At 41.0% G+C, this 19,961-nt stretch overlaps 1 protein-coding gene and 1 pseudogene across 1 annotated transcript in view; both read right to left on the minus strand.

Moving 5' to 3' along the window:
• The window catches only part of HEATR6 (HEAT repeat containing 6), a 42,065-nt gene extending 26,888 nt beyond the window's left edge, over positions 1 to 15,177 (minus strand). The window contains exons 1-9 of the mRNA XM_049114207.1: positions 14,938 to 15,177; positions 11,019 to 11,128; positions 8,776 to 8,916; positions 8,184 to 8,299; positions 7,275 to 7,389; positions 5,315 to 5,416; positions 4,163 to 4,300; positions 1,827 to 2,122; positions 411 to 588 (exon numbers count right to left, since the gene is read on the minus strand). Coding sequence (XP_048970164.1) covers positions 411 to 588; positions 1,827 to 2,122; positions 4,163 to 4,300; positions 5,315 to 5,416; positions 7,275 to 7,389; positions 8,184 to 8,299; positions 8,776 to 8,916; positions 11,019 to 11,128; positions 14,938 to 15,157 — 1,416 coding nt within the window. The 5' untranslated portion in view covers positions 15,158 to 15,177. The remainder of the gene's footprint in view (positions 1 to 410; positions 589 to 1,826; positions 2,123 to 4,162; positions 4,301 to 5,314; positions 5,417 to 7,274; positions 7,390 to 8,183; positions 8,300 to 8,775; positions 8,917 to 11,018; positions 11,129 to 14,937) is intronic.
• Positions 15,178 to 17,525: 2,348 nt separating this feature from the next.
• Positions 17,526 to 19,454, minus strand: LOC112655639 (heat shock cognate 71 kDa protein-like; annotated as a pseudogene).
• Positions 19,455 to 19,961: the final 507 nt, after the last annotated feature.

Consider the following 19,961-nt stretch of genomic DNA (forward strand, 5'->3'; position numbering starts at 1 on the left):
CACTAAATACTTAAGTTGCTTTTTATTCTTTCCTAGTACAAATACCATGGCAATCAACATTTTCATCAAAGGGAAGGATGCACACAGCTGCTTCAGTGTAGCTCAAAAGGGACACTGAAGTTCTTTTCTTTTTTTCTTTTTCTTTTTTTTGGACACTGAAGTTCTAACTCAGTGTGCTAAGGCTTTAAGCAAGCCCTGGGCAGGAGGCCATCTCACTATGATCTTTCTCAACCTGTTATTCACATGGGCCCACTTCCCATCCTCCTCCCTGTCCACTGATTCTCCACACAGGACTTGGGTTGGTATTAAAGACAGCTATATTCAGATGAGACCAGGTAAGGCAGAGAAAATAAAAAAGATGTGTAAAGTTCTTCTTCCTAGTATCATACTGAGAATTTAAATGCTCTTACCTTCGGAGAAGGATCTTTTAATGTAAGAGTCATCAAGGACACGGACTGAGGGCTGCCAAGCTCAGGTGTATCAGGTACAAAGGCTGACCAGTAGCCATAGAGAACTTTTTTTTCTATTGATTTTATAGTAGAAAGAAAACAAGCTAATGCTCCCTGGCGAACTTTGGCTTGGTAAGACCTGCCCAAGAGAAGGAAGAAAAAAGTCTTTTAATATTAAGTTTAAAAAATATAGACATGAAAGGCTATTTATTCCAGCCAACTCAAATGATACATTGAAAACTCAACATTCTGAATAAACCCTAAGGTATAGATGCCAGCAATGGTAATAAAAAAATGATTTTTTCAAAATACCTAATCAAAACATGTTAAAACAGTTTATATAACAAGTTAATAAAGTCAAGAATAGAAAAAGGGCAACAGTTTGACATCAGGAAACTACTGCTAGATATAAAACACTGCAGAGCATCTAGTCATCCAGCAAACATGCCTGGAGTACTTAAGGATGTGCCAGGCATTGGGCTGAGGCCAGCAGACATAAAGCCACCCCTGCCCCTGATAAGCTCATGAGTGGGAGAAACAAGACAGTTAAAGAGATAACTGCAGCACACTGTGATTAACACTAAGGCAGGGATAAGTCAAAGGGTCAAAAAAATAAGCCGGAATTGGGCAGGGGGGTAGGGAGGAACACGGGAGGGCTAGGAACACGGGAGACTGTCCAAAAAGACTTCTCAGAGGATGTGACTGCTGAGCTCACACTGAAGAGGAGTAGTAGTTAACATGGCAAGAAGGCACACAGAGTGAAAGGAAATTCCAGGCAGAGGAACCACATGCACAAAGCAGTGAAGGATACACAGCAAAACGCAGAGTAAGGCAAAGCCCCATATAAACGAATCTTCAAGTTAAATCCCACATACCGATCAGGTTTTTATTTTTTGTTTTTTTAAAGATTTATTATTTATTTATTCATGATAGACAGAGAGAGAGAGAGAGAGAGAGAGAGGCAGAGACACAGGCAGAGGGAGAAGCAGGCTCCATGCCGGAAGCCCAACGAGGGACTCGATCCCGGGACTCCAGGATCGTGCCCTGGGCCAAAGGCAGGCACCAAACCACTGAGCCATCCAGGAATCCCTACCAGTCAGGTTTTTTTTTTTTTTTTTTTTTTAATTTTTATTTATGATAGTCACACACAGCGAGAGAGAGATAGGCAGAGACATAGGCAGAGGGAGAAGCAGGCTCCATGCACCGGGAGCCCGACATGGGATTCGATCCCGGGTCTCCAGGATCGCGCCCTGGGCCAAAGGCAGGTGCCAAACCGCTACGCCACCCAGGGATCCCCCGGCCAGGTTTTTAAACAAAGTTATAAACTTAGAAGCAACACAGATTATAAAGCATAACAACATAACCAAATACTACTACCTCATTTTACTCTGCATGCCTCCTTCAGCATCAGAATAGTCAGACTCACTACTGCTGACCCTTTTCCAACTGGCAGAACGGAACGGCGGGGAGACTCGGTCTTTTCCTGCAGCGCTTCCCTCCACCGGCAAACTCTGGCCTCCGAGGGGGGAGGAACAGGGAGCCTTCCCTTCATGCACGTGCTCTCTGCCCGAGCTAGGAACACGGGCTACTTCTCTTTCACCGCTGGATTCTTCCTCTTCCTCTTCTCCTTGCTGGATTTTCTTCGATTTTACTTTTGATTTTTTCTTTTTATTCTGATTTTAGGAGCAAATGAAAAAATATATATGACAGCTACTGGTACCTTTCCCACTTGATAATTACTGAGTATGTCCCCAATATGAGGAAAGAAGAAAAGAGGAGAAGAGAAAAAAGTGGCACTTAATTCCTGTAGTAAAGCGCTTATGCACACACCCTACTGGGCCATAGGAAACAAGGCATAAAGTACACGCACCAGGGCCATGCATGCGGCCCGAGTTTATATTCTCCCTGTCACTCTGTGCAAATCACTTAGCCTTCCATTCAGCCTAACCTTCCTCATCTGTAAGTATGAGGTTAAGGGCACCTTTCCTGCATAGTTGTGGAAGCATTCAGCCACAAGAGAATTAAAGAATAGAAAACGACCTGAGTGACAATTTTCTCAGTTCTCCCAGATAAGATACATAGCAAGCGCCACACTAGATGTAGTAGAGAGATGCTTATCCACCATATACAATGCATGTGTTAGGGCACTGGGGCTTTATAGATACTAAGTAAAAGCCAGGGTTTTTTCCCTTTCTCCTATTTCCTTTCCATGTATCTTTGTGCTACCCTCTGAATTCTCAAGGTCCCTGACTTTGAGTAAGGAAGGTCCTCATCCCTTCTCTTCTGGATTATTAACATGGCTCTAGACTCAAACCCTTTTACTTGTTACTGTAGTGATTTTTCTAAGATGTGTATCTGATCACCTCACTCCCCTATACAAGAGTCTTTGTTTCCACCATGTGTAAGATAAAAACTCCTTAGCGTACTGTGTAAGACCCTTATGATATGGCCTCTGCTACCACGTGTCCCAGCCTTCCATGCACGCACCTGACACTCTAGCCTACTGGTTAACAAATGGGCTGTGTTGATCTTTATGCTTACGTACCTTCTGTTCCCTCCAAATAAAATACTCTCCTTCCTTTTTGTATTTTTTTTTAAGATTTTATTTATTTATTCATGAGACACACACACACACACACACACAGAGAGAGAGAGAGAGAGAGAGAGAGAGAGGCAGAGACAGAAGAAACAGGCTCCATGCAGGAAGCCTGACTCCTTTTTGTAGTCTATTCATTCTTTTTTTTTTTTTTTTTTTTTAAGATTTTATTTATTTAGTCTATTCATTCTTAAGTCTCAGTCTGCCTGCCAAACTTAAAAAGCCCCCTCTTAAGCCTCTATTTGGATTGGGTGCCCTGAATGTGATCCCAGAGTACCCTGTGAATATTCTGATGAAAGAAATCACAATACTGCATTGTTTATTTATCCACTTCTTCTTTCCCAAACTCCAAAAAGCAGAGTCTATATCCTTAATGCGATGTTCAGTTAATGTTGCCTAAGTCAATGAATGAAAGAATTTCTAATTACAGGCATTTTATAGGTAATACCTGATACATTTCTAGATGTAATCCCATGGCCAGTATTATCTCTCTATGCTCTAGGTTCTCCAGTGGGAACATGAGGGAGATGGCAGCTATATGGACAGGCTGGGCAGTTTGGCATTTGTAACAGAGACCTACAATATTTACCAATTAGCCTTTTATTTTATTTTATTTTATTTAATAAATTTTTATTTATTTATGATAGTCACACAGAGAGAGAGAGAGGCAGAGACACAGGCAGAGGGAGAAGCAGGCTCCATGCACCGGGAGCCCGACGTGGGATTCGATCCCGGGTCTCCAGGATCCCGCCCTGGGCCAAAGGCAGGCGCCAAACCGCTGCGCCACCCAGGGATCCCACCAATTAGCCTTTTAGAGAAAACGTTGGTTTGCCTATAGTCTTAAGCATTTGGGGAACGAAGGATATGCAGCTTTGGGTATAAAGTGAATGTCCACTGTTATGGCTGCTACACTGTTTAGGCATCTTAGAAGTATAATACGCTCTAACTGGTATTTTCAGCAGTCTGATGAATTTAAATTTACTATGCTAAAAACTCTAAACTGAAGCCAAATTCAAAGGGAGCCTTTGGCACAAGTCGTGTTACAAATCACAGAAAACACATATAACACGCAATTAAAGACAATCTACAATTTAAATCTAAGCAGACAGAAGCATACCGCAGTTGGTCCGGAAGCGCTAGATTCAGATTGTTGTGGTCTGACAGGTGGTCGCCCATCATACTGAGGAAGTGGAGTGGGGTATAAGACCGTGGGCAGCTCTATGTTTAGTCCCGGGAGTCCATGAAACATAGACTTCTAATAATGATGATTAAGAAAACACACACATAAAACTAATCATAAAATAGAATGATTCACCATGTTCTACATCACATCAATGAACAGATTAATGTGTAGAAGCATATTTAGGAAACTAAAATGGATAGAAAATTGATACTTTGGAGGTTCAGGGCTTATAGAAAAGTTTAGTCTCATCTGGATGGATCTGGTCTGTCTAGATTAGGTGAAGTTTGATTTTAGTTTATTTACTTATAGTTTACTACTGAGTATGTCCCCAACATGAGGAAAGAAGAAAATGACTCAGCATTCTCATTGAGAAATACCATCCTTAAGAAATACTCCCCCCATGGAGAGGATGGGTTAATTATTAATTTTTAAATTTATCCAACCTGTTTTATCCAATTCTTTGTGGTCTATCTATAATTTTTAACCAATCTATCATTATTTCACTTATCTGTGTCTAGACCTAGCTGTCTGTCTATCTGGGAGATTGGACAGGTAAAGATTTGAAGTTTTAGTCACGATCAAGCTAGGTTATCATACATGGATGGCTTTGACCCGAGGCCGCTTCCTGACTGAACTGAAACGTGGGTCCCCAAAGAGGCTGATCTGACCTTCCCACTGACCGGCAGGCTCAGAAGCCAAAGCATGCAGCCTACTGACGCCAACTTGACTGGTTTGCCTACTGCATGGGGCAAGAGCCAAAGGGAAGCCCTGGTTTCTTCTTTCAAGTACAAACAGGTTTGAGACGATCTGAAATTAAATTATCTACATAACCTATTCTTTTCCTAAGTTAAGATTCATAAGTAAAGTTTTAGAATTTTGAAACATTTAGTTAAAACTGTTTTTCAGTTCTTAATTTTAAGTATGCTTGTATATGAACATTTGAATGATCTCTCCTAAAATATAACATTTGAATGATCTTTCCTAAAATACTGGAGTGATGATATAAAGTGGTCTTTACAGCCAGGGTATAAAGTAGGATAGACACTTGCCATAATGAGGACTTGGGTTTAAAGGGCAATGCCTTACCTTTAGCACAGCCAGAAGAGCTCCAAGTTCCTCAGTCTGTGTCAGTTTCATCTTACCCCCATTTAGAAGAGACTGTATGCCTTTTAATGCATTTTGTAACAACTAGGGGAAAGAAGAGGATGAGTTTAAAGGTAAAGGAAATGTGGTTATCTAGGGATCAACTTTCTACCATCACTGAGGCTAGAGGAGAAAGTCTCTAGATGACAAAAAAAAAAAAAAAAAAAAAACACATTCAAAAGGAGGAAAAAAGAATGAAGATCCAGAGGAGAGAGATCTGATGAGCTACTACTAATTATTTTCTAGAAATATAGAGTGCTTTCACCAAAGAAGAGTGGTCTTATCGTACATGTTCTTAAGCTAGCATGTACAAATGGTGAGCAAGAAAAAAAAAAAAACAGGTGTGTAGTGGGAAGACGGTGACAGGGATGAGAAAGTGGCAGTGGAGATGGGAAGCGGGGAAGCTCTCTGATGCAGGAACCTCATTAGATCTTAAAGGCAAAGGCATGTATGTGGGAGAAGATTTCTAGAGGGCAATTCTGATCCAGACTGACCTTCTGACTCAGCATTCTCATTGAGAAATACCATCCTTAAGAAATACTCCCCCCATGGAGAGGATGTGAACCATAGCCTTTTTTCTGAAATAGTAGAAACACTGAAGAAATTCCATTTCCATCGGTTACAACAATGATGGTGTAAGAAGCTGACCCTCCTCTCTACATGGGAAATTCAACCACAGTATCAGCAAGCATCTGCCAAGCACTTTAAATGCTGTGTTTCATATACTGCTCATAGGACCCCACAAGGAAATTGCATCATTTGTCCCATTTCAGAGAGAAGGGATGGAGGCTCAAGAAGTTCAGTAACTTGCCCAAGGTCTCCCAGCGACAGCAGTTAGAAAGCATGAGGTACATCAACATGTATGGAAAAGATGCCCAAGAAATATTAACTTTAAAAAGGAGAGTTGTAAAACAGCATATTTAATATGACCCCACCTGAAAATTATAAAATATGCTCATTTACATAGAGAAAAAAAATATTTGGGGACTTGCAGAACAAATTGTTGTTCCAGGTGGTTATATCTGAGCATGGAGCTATGAGGAACTTTCAGTGTCAAAGATCTGTAATTTCTGCTATGTGTCACCCTGAACTTAAAACATGGTAATACATTGTCATATTTGCATCAAAACTTTTAAAAAGAAATACTATTGCAGATACTGTTGAAATCTACTCCTTTCCCTACCATCAAAAGGATAGATAGTTACTAGAGGTGCCTGAGTGCTCAGTCAGTTAAGCATTAGACTCTTGATTTTAGCTCAGGTCCTAATCTCGGGGTTGAGATTGAGCCCCACATCAAGCTACACACTGGGTGTGTGGAGCCTGCTTGGGATTCTCTCACTCCCTCTCCTTCTGCCCTCTGCGCCCTGTTGTATTCTCTCTTTCTCTCTCTCTAAAAAAATAAACAAATAAAAAAAAAGTTACTAGTCTAAAATTATATCACTTTTATAGTCAGGAGGAAAAAAATACTTTTAAGAATCCAGAACTGCAAAACAAAATAAACTTTTTTTTTTTTTTTTAAGATTTTATTTATGCATGAGAGACATAGAGAGAGAGAGAGAGAGAGAGAGAGAGAGCGCCAGAGACACAGGCAGAGGGAAAAGCAGGCTCCATGCAGGGAGCCCGATGTGGGACTCAATCCTGGGTCTCCAAGATCATGCCCTGGGCTGAAGGCGGCGCCAAACCGCTGAGCCACCAAGGCTGCCAAACAGAAACTGTCTTATAACTTAACTTTGAAAGATACGATGTCCATCTTTGGAAGTTTTAAATATTCCATGTATGCCTATTATCTCTAGACAAAACTAATTCAGCAACCAAATTATACTTTTTAGTAACAGCTTCTGTTCTACTGCTGCTTCTAGACATCTCTGTAACATTCACAAGGATCAGTAGTAGCCCCACCTACCATGCAAAACGTGATATCATCCATATCAGATGATTTTGGAGACTGTAAAGTGGTCAAGAAAGCCTGGAAGCAGATATTTGGGTAGGGCTCCTCCAAGTATGGCTGTCCTGGCACACTAAAACACACATAGAAAAAGTGACTCAAACATAGTCTCCTTTAATGGGGCTTGCAAAGAGTAAGAATTAAAAACAGCAGTAATACCAACCAATGGAGCTGGAATACACCCTTGTATGAAACTGTATTAAGGAAGACTATTCACTTTGGGTGATTAACTATGGCTATGGGACAGAACAAGGATGGAATAAATAAGAAGGAGGAAGAGCAGTATGTATCCAAAGGGAAAAGTTACAGGTCTATAGTGGAAGAATTATAGAGAAAGAAATCTTTTTTAGTTTTTTTCAGTGCTTAAAGGGAAATAATGCAGACAGGTCCTGTCAAGCTAGAGTCACTCAGCTGAGCCGGCTGTCCTAGGCCGGCCTGAGCCTAGGACAAGATTTTTCATGGCATGAATCTACAACTTGGTGGCTGGGATTAGCTCCAATTTCTTAGAAGAAACTGACCTTGACAGAGGCCTCACCAAAGCTTAACTTTATACAACTATATTCTAAAAGACTTAATATGGTTAAAATTTATAGAAGAAAACAAAACCTTGACATATTGCACATGGACTACTTTTACCCTATTTTAGGGATAAAGTCCTAGTCTGTTTTTCCTTTATCTTTTTTATCAGCAATATTAAAATTAAAAAATAAACAATATATGATGATATTATTAGCAAGGAACACAGGAAACACAAAGTAGGTAATTTTTCTAAGTTGGCTTTGGCTTCAGACAGATTGAACTACCTATAAAGGATCCATGAGAGGCTCTACCTTATTACAGCTGGGTGATGTGACTGGATCCACATACCTGAGACATAAGTTTGCCATACAGTGCACTGCAGCTCTCCTAACTTCAGGGTCGGGCTGAGCCAAGTCACTCAACTTCATCAAAATCCCGCTCTTGCCTAGCAAGTCTGGGAGATACTAAAACAAAATAATAGCTAATGTTGGTCAAAGAAAACTTCTAGAAAAATATTACTCTTTAGACATGCCATTTTTTAAACTAAAGGGCAGTTAAGTACCAAAAGACTAGCTGCCAGGTAAATCTTCCAGATGGGCATGCAAAGATGTGCCCCCAAAACACCAGTGGGGATCACCACTCCCAGCCCAGGTAATTGCTGAAGCTCTTTAGTTGTAGGCGCATAGCTGAAGGGTAATGATAATAACACGATTTAATAATAATGGTAATAATATTTACCGAATGCCAAGCACTTTGCAAGGATTGTCTTACTTCATCCTCAGAGGAACTACTGTATAGATGAAGAAATGAGGCTCACAGTGGTTGAGTAAAGGTTGCTCAAGGTCACATATTTCTTGAATGATAGGATAGAAACCTCAGCACAGGTTCAGAGCCTGTGTTCCTAACTTTTGAAGGAAAGAAAGAACACAGTTTAAACTACCTTTTGACATTTTGAGCCATTGCAGTAAACCAGAGCTGCCAGGGCTTGAAGAATTTCCATGTGTGTCCAGGAACTACACTGCTGAAGAGCAGAAATAGCATATGCCAGCAGGAAATCCAGGTTCTGTTCATCCACAATCACCTATCAGGAGAGGAAAAAATATGCATAATCTAACTTGTAAAAAAATATTTTAATTCTTTCAGACACGTATGCTCATCTAAATCAGGCTATGAAAGAGAGCACATGTGTCCATCTTTTTGAGGTCAAAAAGATCAACTCTAAAGGCCTTGAAAGTTTGATCAAGACAAGGCCTTCTCCTTGGCCCAGGGCCTTGCTCATTTCCTCCCCTTTACTCCTTCCACTCAAAGTAGAATCTAGCAAAGTCCTTGTAAATTTTCCTTGAGCTAACCGGACACTGGCAGCTATAAATCCATACATATAAGACTCAAGCCAATGAAATTGTCTTCTACATGTAAATGCTATGTCTGCTAAATAGCTACTATGTCTCACTATGATATGGGAAATACAGCAGGAAGAGATGGCATATCCTTGTCCTCAAGGAATTTATAGTCCTTTTGGGGCAATGTCAGCTAATCAAAGTATCAATTCATGAATAATTGAGATAAAATGTCATCAAAAGCTAGAAAGTTGGTTAAGGGCTGTAGGTATATGTGATCAGGAATTTTTCCAACTGCCAGTATTACAAAGTACTAATATACCTGAGAATAATAAACATTCAGAAGCCACCATATCAGTGTGAAAAATTCTAAACTTGAAAATAGCCTCATCTCATTTAGGAGACATAGCAGACATTGTTTACCTACATCTTCTCTCTCTTGCTGGCAGAGTACTGATTTTATTTGAATGCTCATCTCTCACACATGAGACCTGACGGTAAATTCCAATTAGCTAAGACAATGATTCTCTAACAGGGGCGATGTTATTTCTGAGGGAAATAAGATTTTTTTGCCCATTTGGCCATGACTGTAGACATTTTTGACTGTCACAATTGGAGGCATGCTACTGGCTTCTAAAATTAGAAGCCTACTGAGAAGTCAGGGATGCTGCTAAAAACCTACAATGCACAACTAAGCCCCCCACAACTAAGAATCATCTGATCCAAAATATTAATGATGCTGAGATTAAGAAACCCTGATATAAGAGTTGAGCTGCACATTGTAATCATCTAGGGAACTTAAGCCCTCAGGTGATTCCAATGTGCAGACAAGTTGACCCCTGGTTTAAGCCACTCATGGTAATATCATTCCCCTGAACAGGCGGGTATAGAGGGGTTCTCATATGACCTAGGTCTCCCCAGCCAGATATCAGGGGAGTTCTGATGGATAGTGTGGAGGACAAGGTGCCTCGTTCTTAAATCAAAGGGACACAAAATAAATTGTTCTTTTGCTTCTGTGGGGTGTTATTTATTTCACATGGGATTCCAGGAACTGAGGCAGCCATCCTGACTATGAGAGATGCTAGCTGAGGATGACCCAGACACTGATAGCAAATGGAAAATATCAGGAAGTTTCTCATTACTCAGTTCCCCCTTAGAGTGCCTCTTTTGGGGGTTATGAGATGAGAGAATTAAAAAAAAATTTTTTTAAGGTATTCTAGATTGGCTTTTCTGTTTCTTGCAGCCAAAAGAATTCTAGATTGCATCATGCTAACTGTAAGTTTTGTGCTAACTATATTCACATACTCATGGGGTATCTTATGGTAGATAACAGCTGTAATTTCTGATGAGATTTATTTAGGATTTATTTAAAAAGGTTTTGGAGAAAGGGGAATTACAGTACAGATCTTGATATAAATAACAAGGGTCTTTTATCTAGTGTCCTCTTGTTCTCAAGCTACTTCTTATGTTTTATGATAAGCAAAAGTAGACCACAAAAATGGTACCTTTGGGAAAGGGGAATAAATATCAGAAGGAAAGGAGTAGGGGATTGTTTCAAATTATTCTTAGATATGTCTTGGTCAGATACATCTTCCATAAAAAATCCTAAAACCTGGGGGCCTCAGTGATATTGGTTTCCTGAAACAAACAGAAAGAGACACCTCTAATGGACAAACTTCTAGAATTGTACAGCATATTTTTTGGGTCAGAATTTTATTTAGTATCATTCTTAGTAAGGAATTGTTTTTTTTTTAGTTTCTCAAAAGATTAGCCTATCATATCTAATACAGATGTAGTATTTCGAAGGGTTAATTCATGATGAATTCTAAAGTCATACAATGATTACCTGTAATCTGTTAAGTAAATGGTGGATAAGTTGAGACACTTTGCTAACAAGATGATTCTGATTAAGAGGCACCAGTCGGCAAGCTTGGACAAGAAGAGTACTGACATCCTACCAAAAAAAAAAAAAAAAGACAATGAAAAGGCAATATGCCTATCAATCAATTGAAGAACCAGCCCCCCCACCCCCCCACCCAACATGGCCAAATGGAAAAATGAAAGTGAACGTTCACATTCAAAATGAGGAAAGATGAAATCTGCAGCAGAAAGTAGGAAAAAAAATTAAATGATACCACAGAAATAGGATGTGCTAAAAAAGTAAAAGACTCAATATGGTTATCAGGCTAAAGACTCCAGCCTCTACATATGTAGAGAGTGCAATTAAATAACCAAAGAAAGGGTTCTAGAATGTAAAAGCACACATTGAAGTTAAAAATACCAAAAGGTAGCAAATAAATGCATGAAAAGATGCTGAACATCACTCATTATTAGGGAAATGCAAATCAAAACTACAATGAGACATCACTGCACACATCACTGCACACTGCACACATTTTAGCCATGTCAGAATGGCTAAAATAAAAAACACAAGAAACAACAAGTGTTAGTGAGGATGTGGAGAAAAAGGAGCCCTCATGCACTGTAGATGGGGATGCAAACTGGCACAGACACTTGGAAAACAGTACAGAAGCTCCTCAAAAAATTAAAAATAGAACCACCCTAAGATCCAGCAATTGCACTACTGGCTATTTACCCAAAGGATAAAAAAAAAACACTAATTCAAAAGGATACATGCATCCCTGTTTATAGCAGCATTATTTAGAATAGCCAAAGTATGGAAGCAGCCCAAATGTCCATAAATGGATAAAGATGTGGTTTATATACACAATGGAGAGCAGCCCCGGTGGCCCAGCGGTTTAGCGCCACCTTCCGCCAGGGGTGTGATCCTGGGGACCTGGGATCGAGTCCCACATCAGGCTCCCTACGTGGGGCCTGCTTCTCCCTCTGCCTGTGTCTCTGCCTCTCTCTTTCTATGTTTGTCATGAATAAATAAATAAAATCTTAAAAAAAAAAAGGACTATTATTCAGCCATAAAAAAGAATGAAATCTTGCCATTTGCAATGTTGTGGATGGGGCTAGACAGTATTATGCTAAGCAGAATAAGTCAGTCAGAGAAAAGCAAACACCGTATGATTTCACTCATCTGTGAATTGAAGAAACAAAACAAGCAAAGGGAAAAAAAGAGAGACAAACCATGAAACAGACTCTTAATTATAGAAATAAACTAATGGTTATTAGAGGGGAGATGGATAGGGGGATGGGTGAAATATGTGATAGGGATTAAGGAGTGCACTTGTGAAGAGTACCAGGTGATGTATGGAATTGTTGAATCACTGTATTGTACACCTAAAATTAATATAATACTATGTTAACTATATGGGAATTTTAAAAAAATTTTAATTAAAAAAATAGAACTCATTCATTCTATCTTAAAAAAGAAAAAGTAAGTAAACCATATTTTCAATGCTAGTGGGAAAAATCAGAAATGACACTTGTATAAATTTATTGTAAAACTAGGTAATTCTAAAAAAGGGGGGGCCACCTATTTGTAAATCACACTATTCATTCGTCCACTGATATTTATTGAACTAAACGGTTTGGAGCACCTACTATGTGTTAGGTAGCATGCTAGATCTTTGGGCTCCAAAGGTGAACAAGCATATTCCTGAATCTTAAAGAGCTCATAATGAGGGAGACAGAAATACTCACAAATAATTAAAGTGAATTAAATGCTGAAGGAATTAAGTGCAAACTCTGTGGGGAAATGGTAATTAGAGAGGTCTTACAGAGGTGCTTTTTAAAAAAGATTTATTTATTTTAGAGAGAGACAGAGAGACAGCACAAGCATTTATTTATTTTAGAGAGAGAGAGGAGAGACAGCAGAGAGAGAGAGAGGGAGAGAGAATCCCAAGCAGACTGCACTGAGCACAGAGCCCGATGTGGGGCTCAATCCCAGGACCCTGAGATCATGACCTAAGCCAAAACTAAGAGTCAGATATTTAGCCCACTGTGTCACCCAGGAGCCCACAGAAGTGATTTTAAAGCATAATCTCGAATGATCTGAAGGATGATTAAAATCTGCCAGACAAAGCAATAAAAGACACTGCAAGCAAAGGGAATGGTGTGCAAAGACCTAGAATACCAGTAGGTGTGAAACACTAGTAGATGCTTGAGGAATAGCAGGTTTAAAATGACTGCACACAGGGCACAAAAGAAGTGACAGGATACTGGAAATGCACATATTTTTTGATATAAAAATATCAAATTATACCAATAAAGCAAAAGTTCCCAAGTACCCCTTTAATTCCACTCCACCACCTAGTGACACACACTATCATTTTGTTGTAAACTCTTCCATTCATTGTTTTGAACCCTTTACATCGATAACCGTACATATTCTGTTCAACGTGCTCCTTACCCTATATTGGTGTCATGCTGCAATGAACCATTCTGGACCTTGCTCTGACCATCTACCAATATGTACTGAAGATCTTCCCAAATCTGAATTTTGCCTTTCTAATCAGAATTCCCCCCCCCCCCCCACCCCACGAAAGAAAAGATCACTCTAAGCAGCAGAGCAAAGAATGGTTTGGAGGAGGGCTAGACAGGAGGAACCAGAAGAGAAGTTTGAGGAGATCAGTGGAAAGGTTCAGGAAAGAGTCCTCTTGTCTGAAGGCTTAAGGCCCTGACAATGGGAACACAGAAAAGGGGATGAGAAATATTTATGAGATAGAATCTGAAAAACTCGACTTGGATAGATCTGGGAGGGACAAAGGGCAAGCACCAGTGTTTGTGCCACTGTGACTTGGCGAACTCCGCAGGTTTCCGTTGGGGGATGGGATGGGTTATGGATACAATGTGCCTACAAGACAGTGTAACTCATTTTTAGGAACTGTCAGGTTTGAGGTGCCTGTGAGCACCAGAGGCAGTGGTATGACTGAATCAAGAGTTCTGGGAGTTCAGTAAGTAGTATCCAAGGCCTGATGTGTGTGACTATTACTTTTACGCAGAGTCAGAGTACTTCTAAAGACGAGGTTGAGAGGGAAGAGCTAGCACGAAGGAACAGAAAATGGTAGGGACCATGTGACGGCCTTAGGCTCCAATTTTACCTCTGCCTTTTTGCCAGCAGTATGACATTGGATCTTTATGTGCCTCAGTATTTTTATCAGTAAAGTAGATCTAATAATACCCACACTGTAAGATTCCCAGAATCGTACACGGGACAGTACACGAAATGGTAGAAGTGGATTTTATATACTTATATATATGATATAATACTTATTATATACTTATATACTGACTTATATACTTATATATATGGTCCCTTTATATATGGTAGAAGTATTTGGGGTTTTGTTTTTCTTAAAGACCTTATTTATTTATTCAGAGAGACAGAGCAAGAGAGAGGCGGAGACACAGGCAGAGGGAGAAGCAGGATCCCCGCAGGGAGCCCCAGGCGGGACTCGATCCCGGGATCACACCCTGGACGGAAGGCAGATGCTCAACCACTAAGCCACCATGCGTCCCTATATACAAAGTATTTTGTACGCAAAGAGTGGAGCTGGGGGACCGGAAGGTGGGACTAGGGATGACACCTGCGGTGTTATCAGAGAAGTCATCAAGCGGGGTTTTGCAGGATGCGAGTTTGCCAAGCACTGCAGGATCTTCCAGAGACAGGAGGGCAGAGGCTGCCACGGTCCGGGGTGGGGAGCAAACGAGCCTAGAACTAAGTAACGCGAAGCGCTGCTGGGAAAAGCCGGGAGCGGCAGGCGGGACGAGCAGCAGGCGCGGGACGGACGGGACGGGCGGGACGGGAGCGGCAGGCGGGACGAGGCCGCCCCACCCGGCACAGCGCCTACCTCGGGGGTCCACGCCGCCGCCCTCGCTGTAGTTCTCAGAGATGAGCTGGTCGAAGAGCAGGTGGATCTCGGTCCGGGCGGAGCTGCTGTCATCCGGGCGCAGGGCGCAGAGCCTGGCCGACAAGCAGCGGAACCCACTGCTCTGCTCCGGCGGTGGTGACTCTCGGGGCACCTCCCGCGTCGGCTCACCCGGGAGGGAGCCGGCCACTTGTACCGCCGCCATCTTGCCTACGTAGGACAACAGAGAACTACTTCCGGGGCATCCCCGCCTCCGCGCGCCGGCTCCGGAACTACTTCTTTAGGCCAGGCTCCTATTGAAAGACCCGGGATGCTCTCCGGGATGCTTTGCAAATGGTTGTGCGAAATTAGCTGGGAGGCTTTTTCATCTCCCAGTTGTTTTTGAGCCCCGACTGAAAAGTGGAGCCCTGTCCTCCTAGGAAGTGTGTTCCTGGGAAGGGCTGACAGGCCTATTTAGTAGTACTAGCGTTTCAGGCGGGTTGGAGTTGGAGAAGGGCTGCTGTTGGTGGCAATAGCAGAAAGTGCTAGTTCTACGACATCCTTGGCCTCTTCTCATATCGTGTGAGAGCCCTTGATTCTTGGGCACAAAAGCACCCCGAATAAGGGGTACATTTCCCAGTATTCATTGCAGCTGGCTGTGCATCCTCCTTTAGATCTTGCGCTTCACCACACAAGTCATTTGAAGTTCAAACCAAGTCATGTAAAAATATAACCTGCAAAGGTTTGACCTGGTTGAGATTGGACACCCCGAGATTTCCTGTATTCTTAAAAGCAAAAAACTGGAAAAGAAATAGCCATTTTAAAAGCTGTAAAAGGTTTTATTTAAAAGAAATAGCCATTTTAAAAGCTGAAAAGGGGATCCCTGGGTGGCTCAGTGGTTTAGCGCTTGCCTTTGGCCCAGGGCGGGATCCCGGGATTGAGTCCTGAGTAGCAAGTACCACATCGGGCTCCCTGCATGGAGCCTGCTTCTCCCTCTCCCTCTGCCTGTGTCTCTGTCTTTGTCTCTCTCTCTCTCTCTGTGTCTCTCATGAATAAATAAATAAAATATTTTAAAAATAAAATAAAAGCTGTTAACGGTTTTTAGTCACCCAAGAGGTGAAGGCATAAAATTTACACTTGGTCATCTCTTGGGCCTTTGAATTATGCAAATATAAAGCAGATTCTTATCAATGGTTCTTAGGGAAAACCTTGAAGTCACCTGAATGTGCATGTTTTATCCTGAGACTAAAACACTTTGTTTGGCAGTCACAGTTGGTGGCAGGCTATAGAAGAGCTTGTTGTCTGAAGACTTTAGACTTCTTTGGGGAGAGATATTAATTTTTTGTTTGGATTTAGATTCCATTGTGCTTGTATATTATTGCATATTCTTGGGAACGTGTGTATTTGTGATATTCAAACATTTGCTCAGAGAAGATCAGGAGCTGAAACCTAATCACGATGTGTTAGTTTGATTTCTCCCAAAGCTGAACCTTAGATGATGTTGATGTATGAGTGATTTATTCAGGAATGAACAGGGAAGAAAGGGGAATCGGTACCTATATGTACTATTGAATTGGCCGTTTTCTAAGAAGTCCCCTCCTGAGGAATGGAGATAGAAGCATATAACTGTTAGTCTTTGAATTCTTCGAATTCTGTTGTCAAGCATTACCCCACCAAGCATCAGTTCTCCAGTGCTTCTTATTTGAGCATGCATTGGGGGTGGTGGTTCCTGCAGGAGTTTCTTGTTGCACGAAGAAGCCCTGAGGCAAAAGTGAGAGGTATAGGGTACAAGTCCAAGGCAAGTCTCTGACAAGTTACCTTGTGCTAAACTAGTAGATGCCTGACAGAAACTGGTTGCTGTAGGGATTGATTAAAATGAGAGTGTAAGGCCAAGAGTATTTGAAGCAGTGCACAAGATATTTCCAACACATTGTGTTAGAAGGATGTGAGACCTGTGTCATTACCACAGTGGAGGTGATGTGACGTAGACTGTGGAAAGATCTGGGTTCAGTGTGGCTTATCTTAGTTTGTAACGTGGATAGCCCACATATACTGTTACTCAGGACTAAATGACCCAGATATTGTAAGTATAACGATACCATTCTGTTGAGTTCTGATGGAATATACCCTTGCAGATGGCAGACAAAGAAATGAACATTCCTACCCTTTAGTGACACCAACTGAAGAAAACATTTATCAAGCTCTAGGGGGAAGCCCTGAGAGCCCCTCTTCATTGGCTCATATTTAAATGATAGCCACTCCTAAACTGTGGAACTTAAACCTTGGCGAAAGTTCTTCCAAAAAAATCTCCTTACACATCCTAACTCCTCCTCATTTTCTCTCTCTCTCTCTCTCTCTTTTGGTGCCAATTTTAAATGCAGTTTTATTTAGACATTGCATTTTCCACTTAACAATACAGTGCTTATAAAGTGCAATGTTTATTTCCTTTCTCTGTGCACATATTCCATATTCACATATCAAGAATGCCCAGTATATTTACTATAGAAGCTTGACTTTAAAACTGCCATGGAATTTGCTACAAATTTGGGTCCTTCAAATGTGTGGAACAATGCTAGACCGGTCATCAGGTTGACTTATTCAACTTCTTCAATGGTAGTAGGCCCAGAGGAGGCACCACCAGAGAAAGGAGCTCCACCACCAGGAAAGCCTCCAGGCATTCCTTCCGGCATGCCTCCTGCACTCTGATATAGCTTCGTAATGATGGGGTTGCAGACTTTCTCCAGCTCTTTCTGCTGATGTTCAAATTCTTCCTTCTCTGCAGTCTGGTTCTTATCAAGCCAGTTGATGATTTCATTTGCACTTGTCAAGAATCTTCTGTTTATCTTCGTCATTGATTTTGCCCTGAAGTTTTTCATCTTCAATAGTTGCTTTCATGTTGAATGCATAAGACTCAAGTGAATTCTTGAAAGACACCTCGTCTCACTGCTTCTCATCTTCAGCTTTGTACTTCTCAGCTTCCTGGACCATGCGCTCAATGTCCTCCTTGCTCAAGTGGCCCTTGTCATTAGTGATGGTAATCTTGTTCTCTTTTCCTGTGCTCTTATGCACAGCAGACACATTGAGGATACCATTAGCATCAATATCAAAAGTGACTTCAATCTGAGGAATGCCACAGGGGCAGGAGGTATGCCTGTGAATTCAAACTTGCCAAGTAGGTTATTATCCTTGGTCATAGCATGCTCACTTTCATAGACCTGAATAAGCACACCAGGCTGGTTGTCAGAGTAGGTAGTAAAGGTTTGTGTCTGTTTGGTAGGAATGGTAATATTGTGCTTGATGAGCACAATCATGACTCCTCCAGCAGTTTCAATGCCAAGAGAAAGTGGGGTGACATCCAATAGCAGCAAGTCTTGAACATTTTCAGATTTGTCACCAGAAAGAATGGCTGCCTGGACAGCTGCACCATAAGCAACAGCCTCATCAGGGTTGATACTCTTATTCAGTTCCTTTCCATTGAAGAAATCTTGCAGAAGTTTCTGAATCTTGGGGATATGGGTAGAATCACCCACCAGGAAAATATCATGGATCTGAGACTTGTCCAGCTTGGCATCCTGAAGAGCTTTCTCTACAGGGTCCAGGGTGCCATGGAATAGGTCAGCATTTAATTCTTCAAACTGGGCACGAGTAATTGAGGTAAAGAAGTTGTTTCCTTCATACAGAGAACCAATCTCAATACTGGCCTGGGTGCTGGAAGAAAGTGTACGTGCTTAGCACGTTCGCAAGCAGTACAAAGACGATGGACTGCCCTCTTGTTTTTGCTGACTCCTCCTCATTCTCAATATTTTTTAATCCTACAGTGACCTTGGGGCTTTAAAGATGTTAAGCATGTTCACGGCCAATTTCCTTTTATAAATTCTGCACATAAGGTGATTTGGAGCCTTATTCTGGAATATCACCTCTTTCATGTTTTGGAACTCTGTCAAGACTATTTTAATCACCTCATTAGAGTCGGGATTATTTTAACTGAAGTAGGCTTTACCTCCTTCCCCTTCTAATTCTCATCTTTGTTTATTTCCTTGAGAAAATTTACCATAATGTATAGTTATCTTCTTTATTATTATATTATCTGTTTCTTCCTCTAGAGTGTGAAATTTGTGAAGGCATACAAATTGTCTATCTGGTTCCTATTGTATCCCCAATGCTAGCACAGCACTTGAGTCATGGTAGACACCTCCCAATACTTGCAAGAAGACTGAATAAATTCACCATTTATTCAGAGCCTCCTATTTCTCATCTGTTGGTTGATGTGGAAATCAAATGGGATCTTTGTGAAAATACTTTGTAAACTATTGGGTTCTATAAATCTTAGCTTCCAAATCAGATAGATACTGTTATTTCCCCCTTTTTACAGATAAGAAAAGTTTAGATGTCTTAAAGAAAGAAAATATGGTTTGTCAAGGGCCACACAGGCAGTAAATTGGCCAAATTCAGACTACAACCCAGGCCAGTTGTGATTGTGAAGAACATAGACAAGAAATTGTAAGTCTATTTTTACCTCCCATGGGTTTTTTTTTTTGTATATTTTTTTATTGGAGTTCAATTTGCCAACATATAGCATAACACCCAGTGCTCATCCTGTCAAGTTCCCCCTTCAGTGCCCGTCACCCAGTCGCCCCACCTCCCCGCCCACCTCCCTTTCCACTATCCCTTGTTCATTTCCCAGAGTTAGGTGTCTCTCATGTTCTGTCACCCTCACTGATATTTCCCACTCATTTTCTCTCCTTTCCCCTTTATTCCCTTTCACTATTTTTTATATTCCCCAAATGAATGAGATCATATAATGTTTGTCCTTCTCCAATTGACTTACTTCACTCAGCATAATACCCTCCAGTTCCATCCACGTCGAAGCAAATGATGGGTATTTGTCGTTTCTAATGGCTGAGTAATATTCCATTGTGTGTGTGTGTGTATATATATATATATATATATATATATATAGTTACATATATAACATAATATGTATAACATATAAATGTTATATATAAAAAATAAATGTTATATATATAACA

The sequence above is a fragment of the Canis lupus genome, chromosome 9, assembly GCF_003254725.2.
Source record: "Canis lupus dingo isolate Sandy chromosome 9, ASM325472v2, whole genome shotgun sequence".
In the NCBI taxonomy this organism is placed as follows: Eukaryota; Metazoa; Chordata; class Mammalia; order Carnivora; family Canidae; genus Canis; species Canis lupus.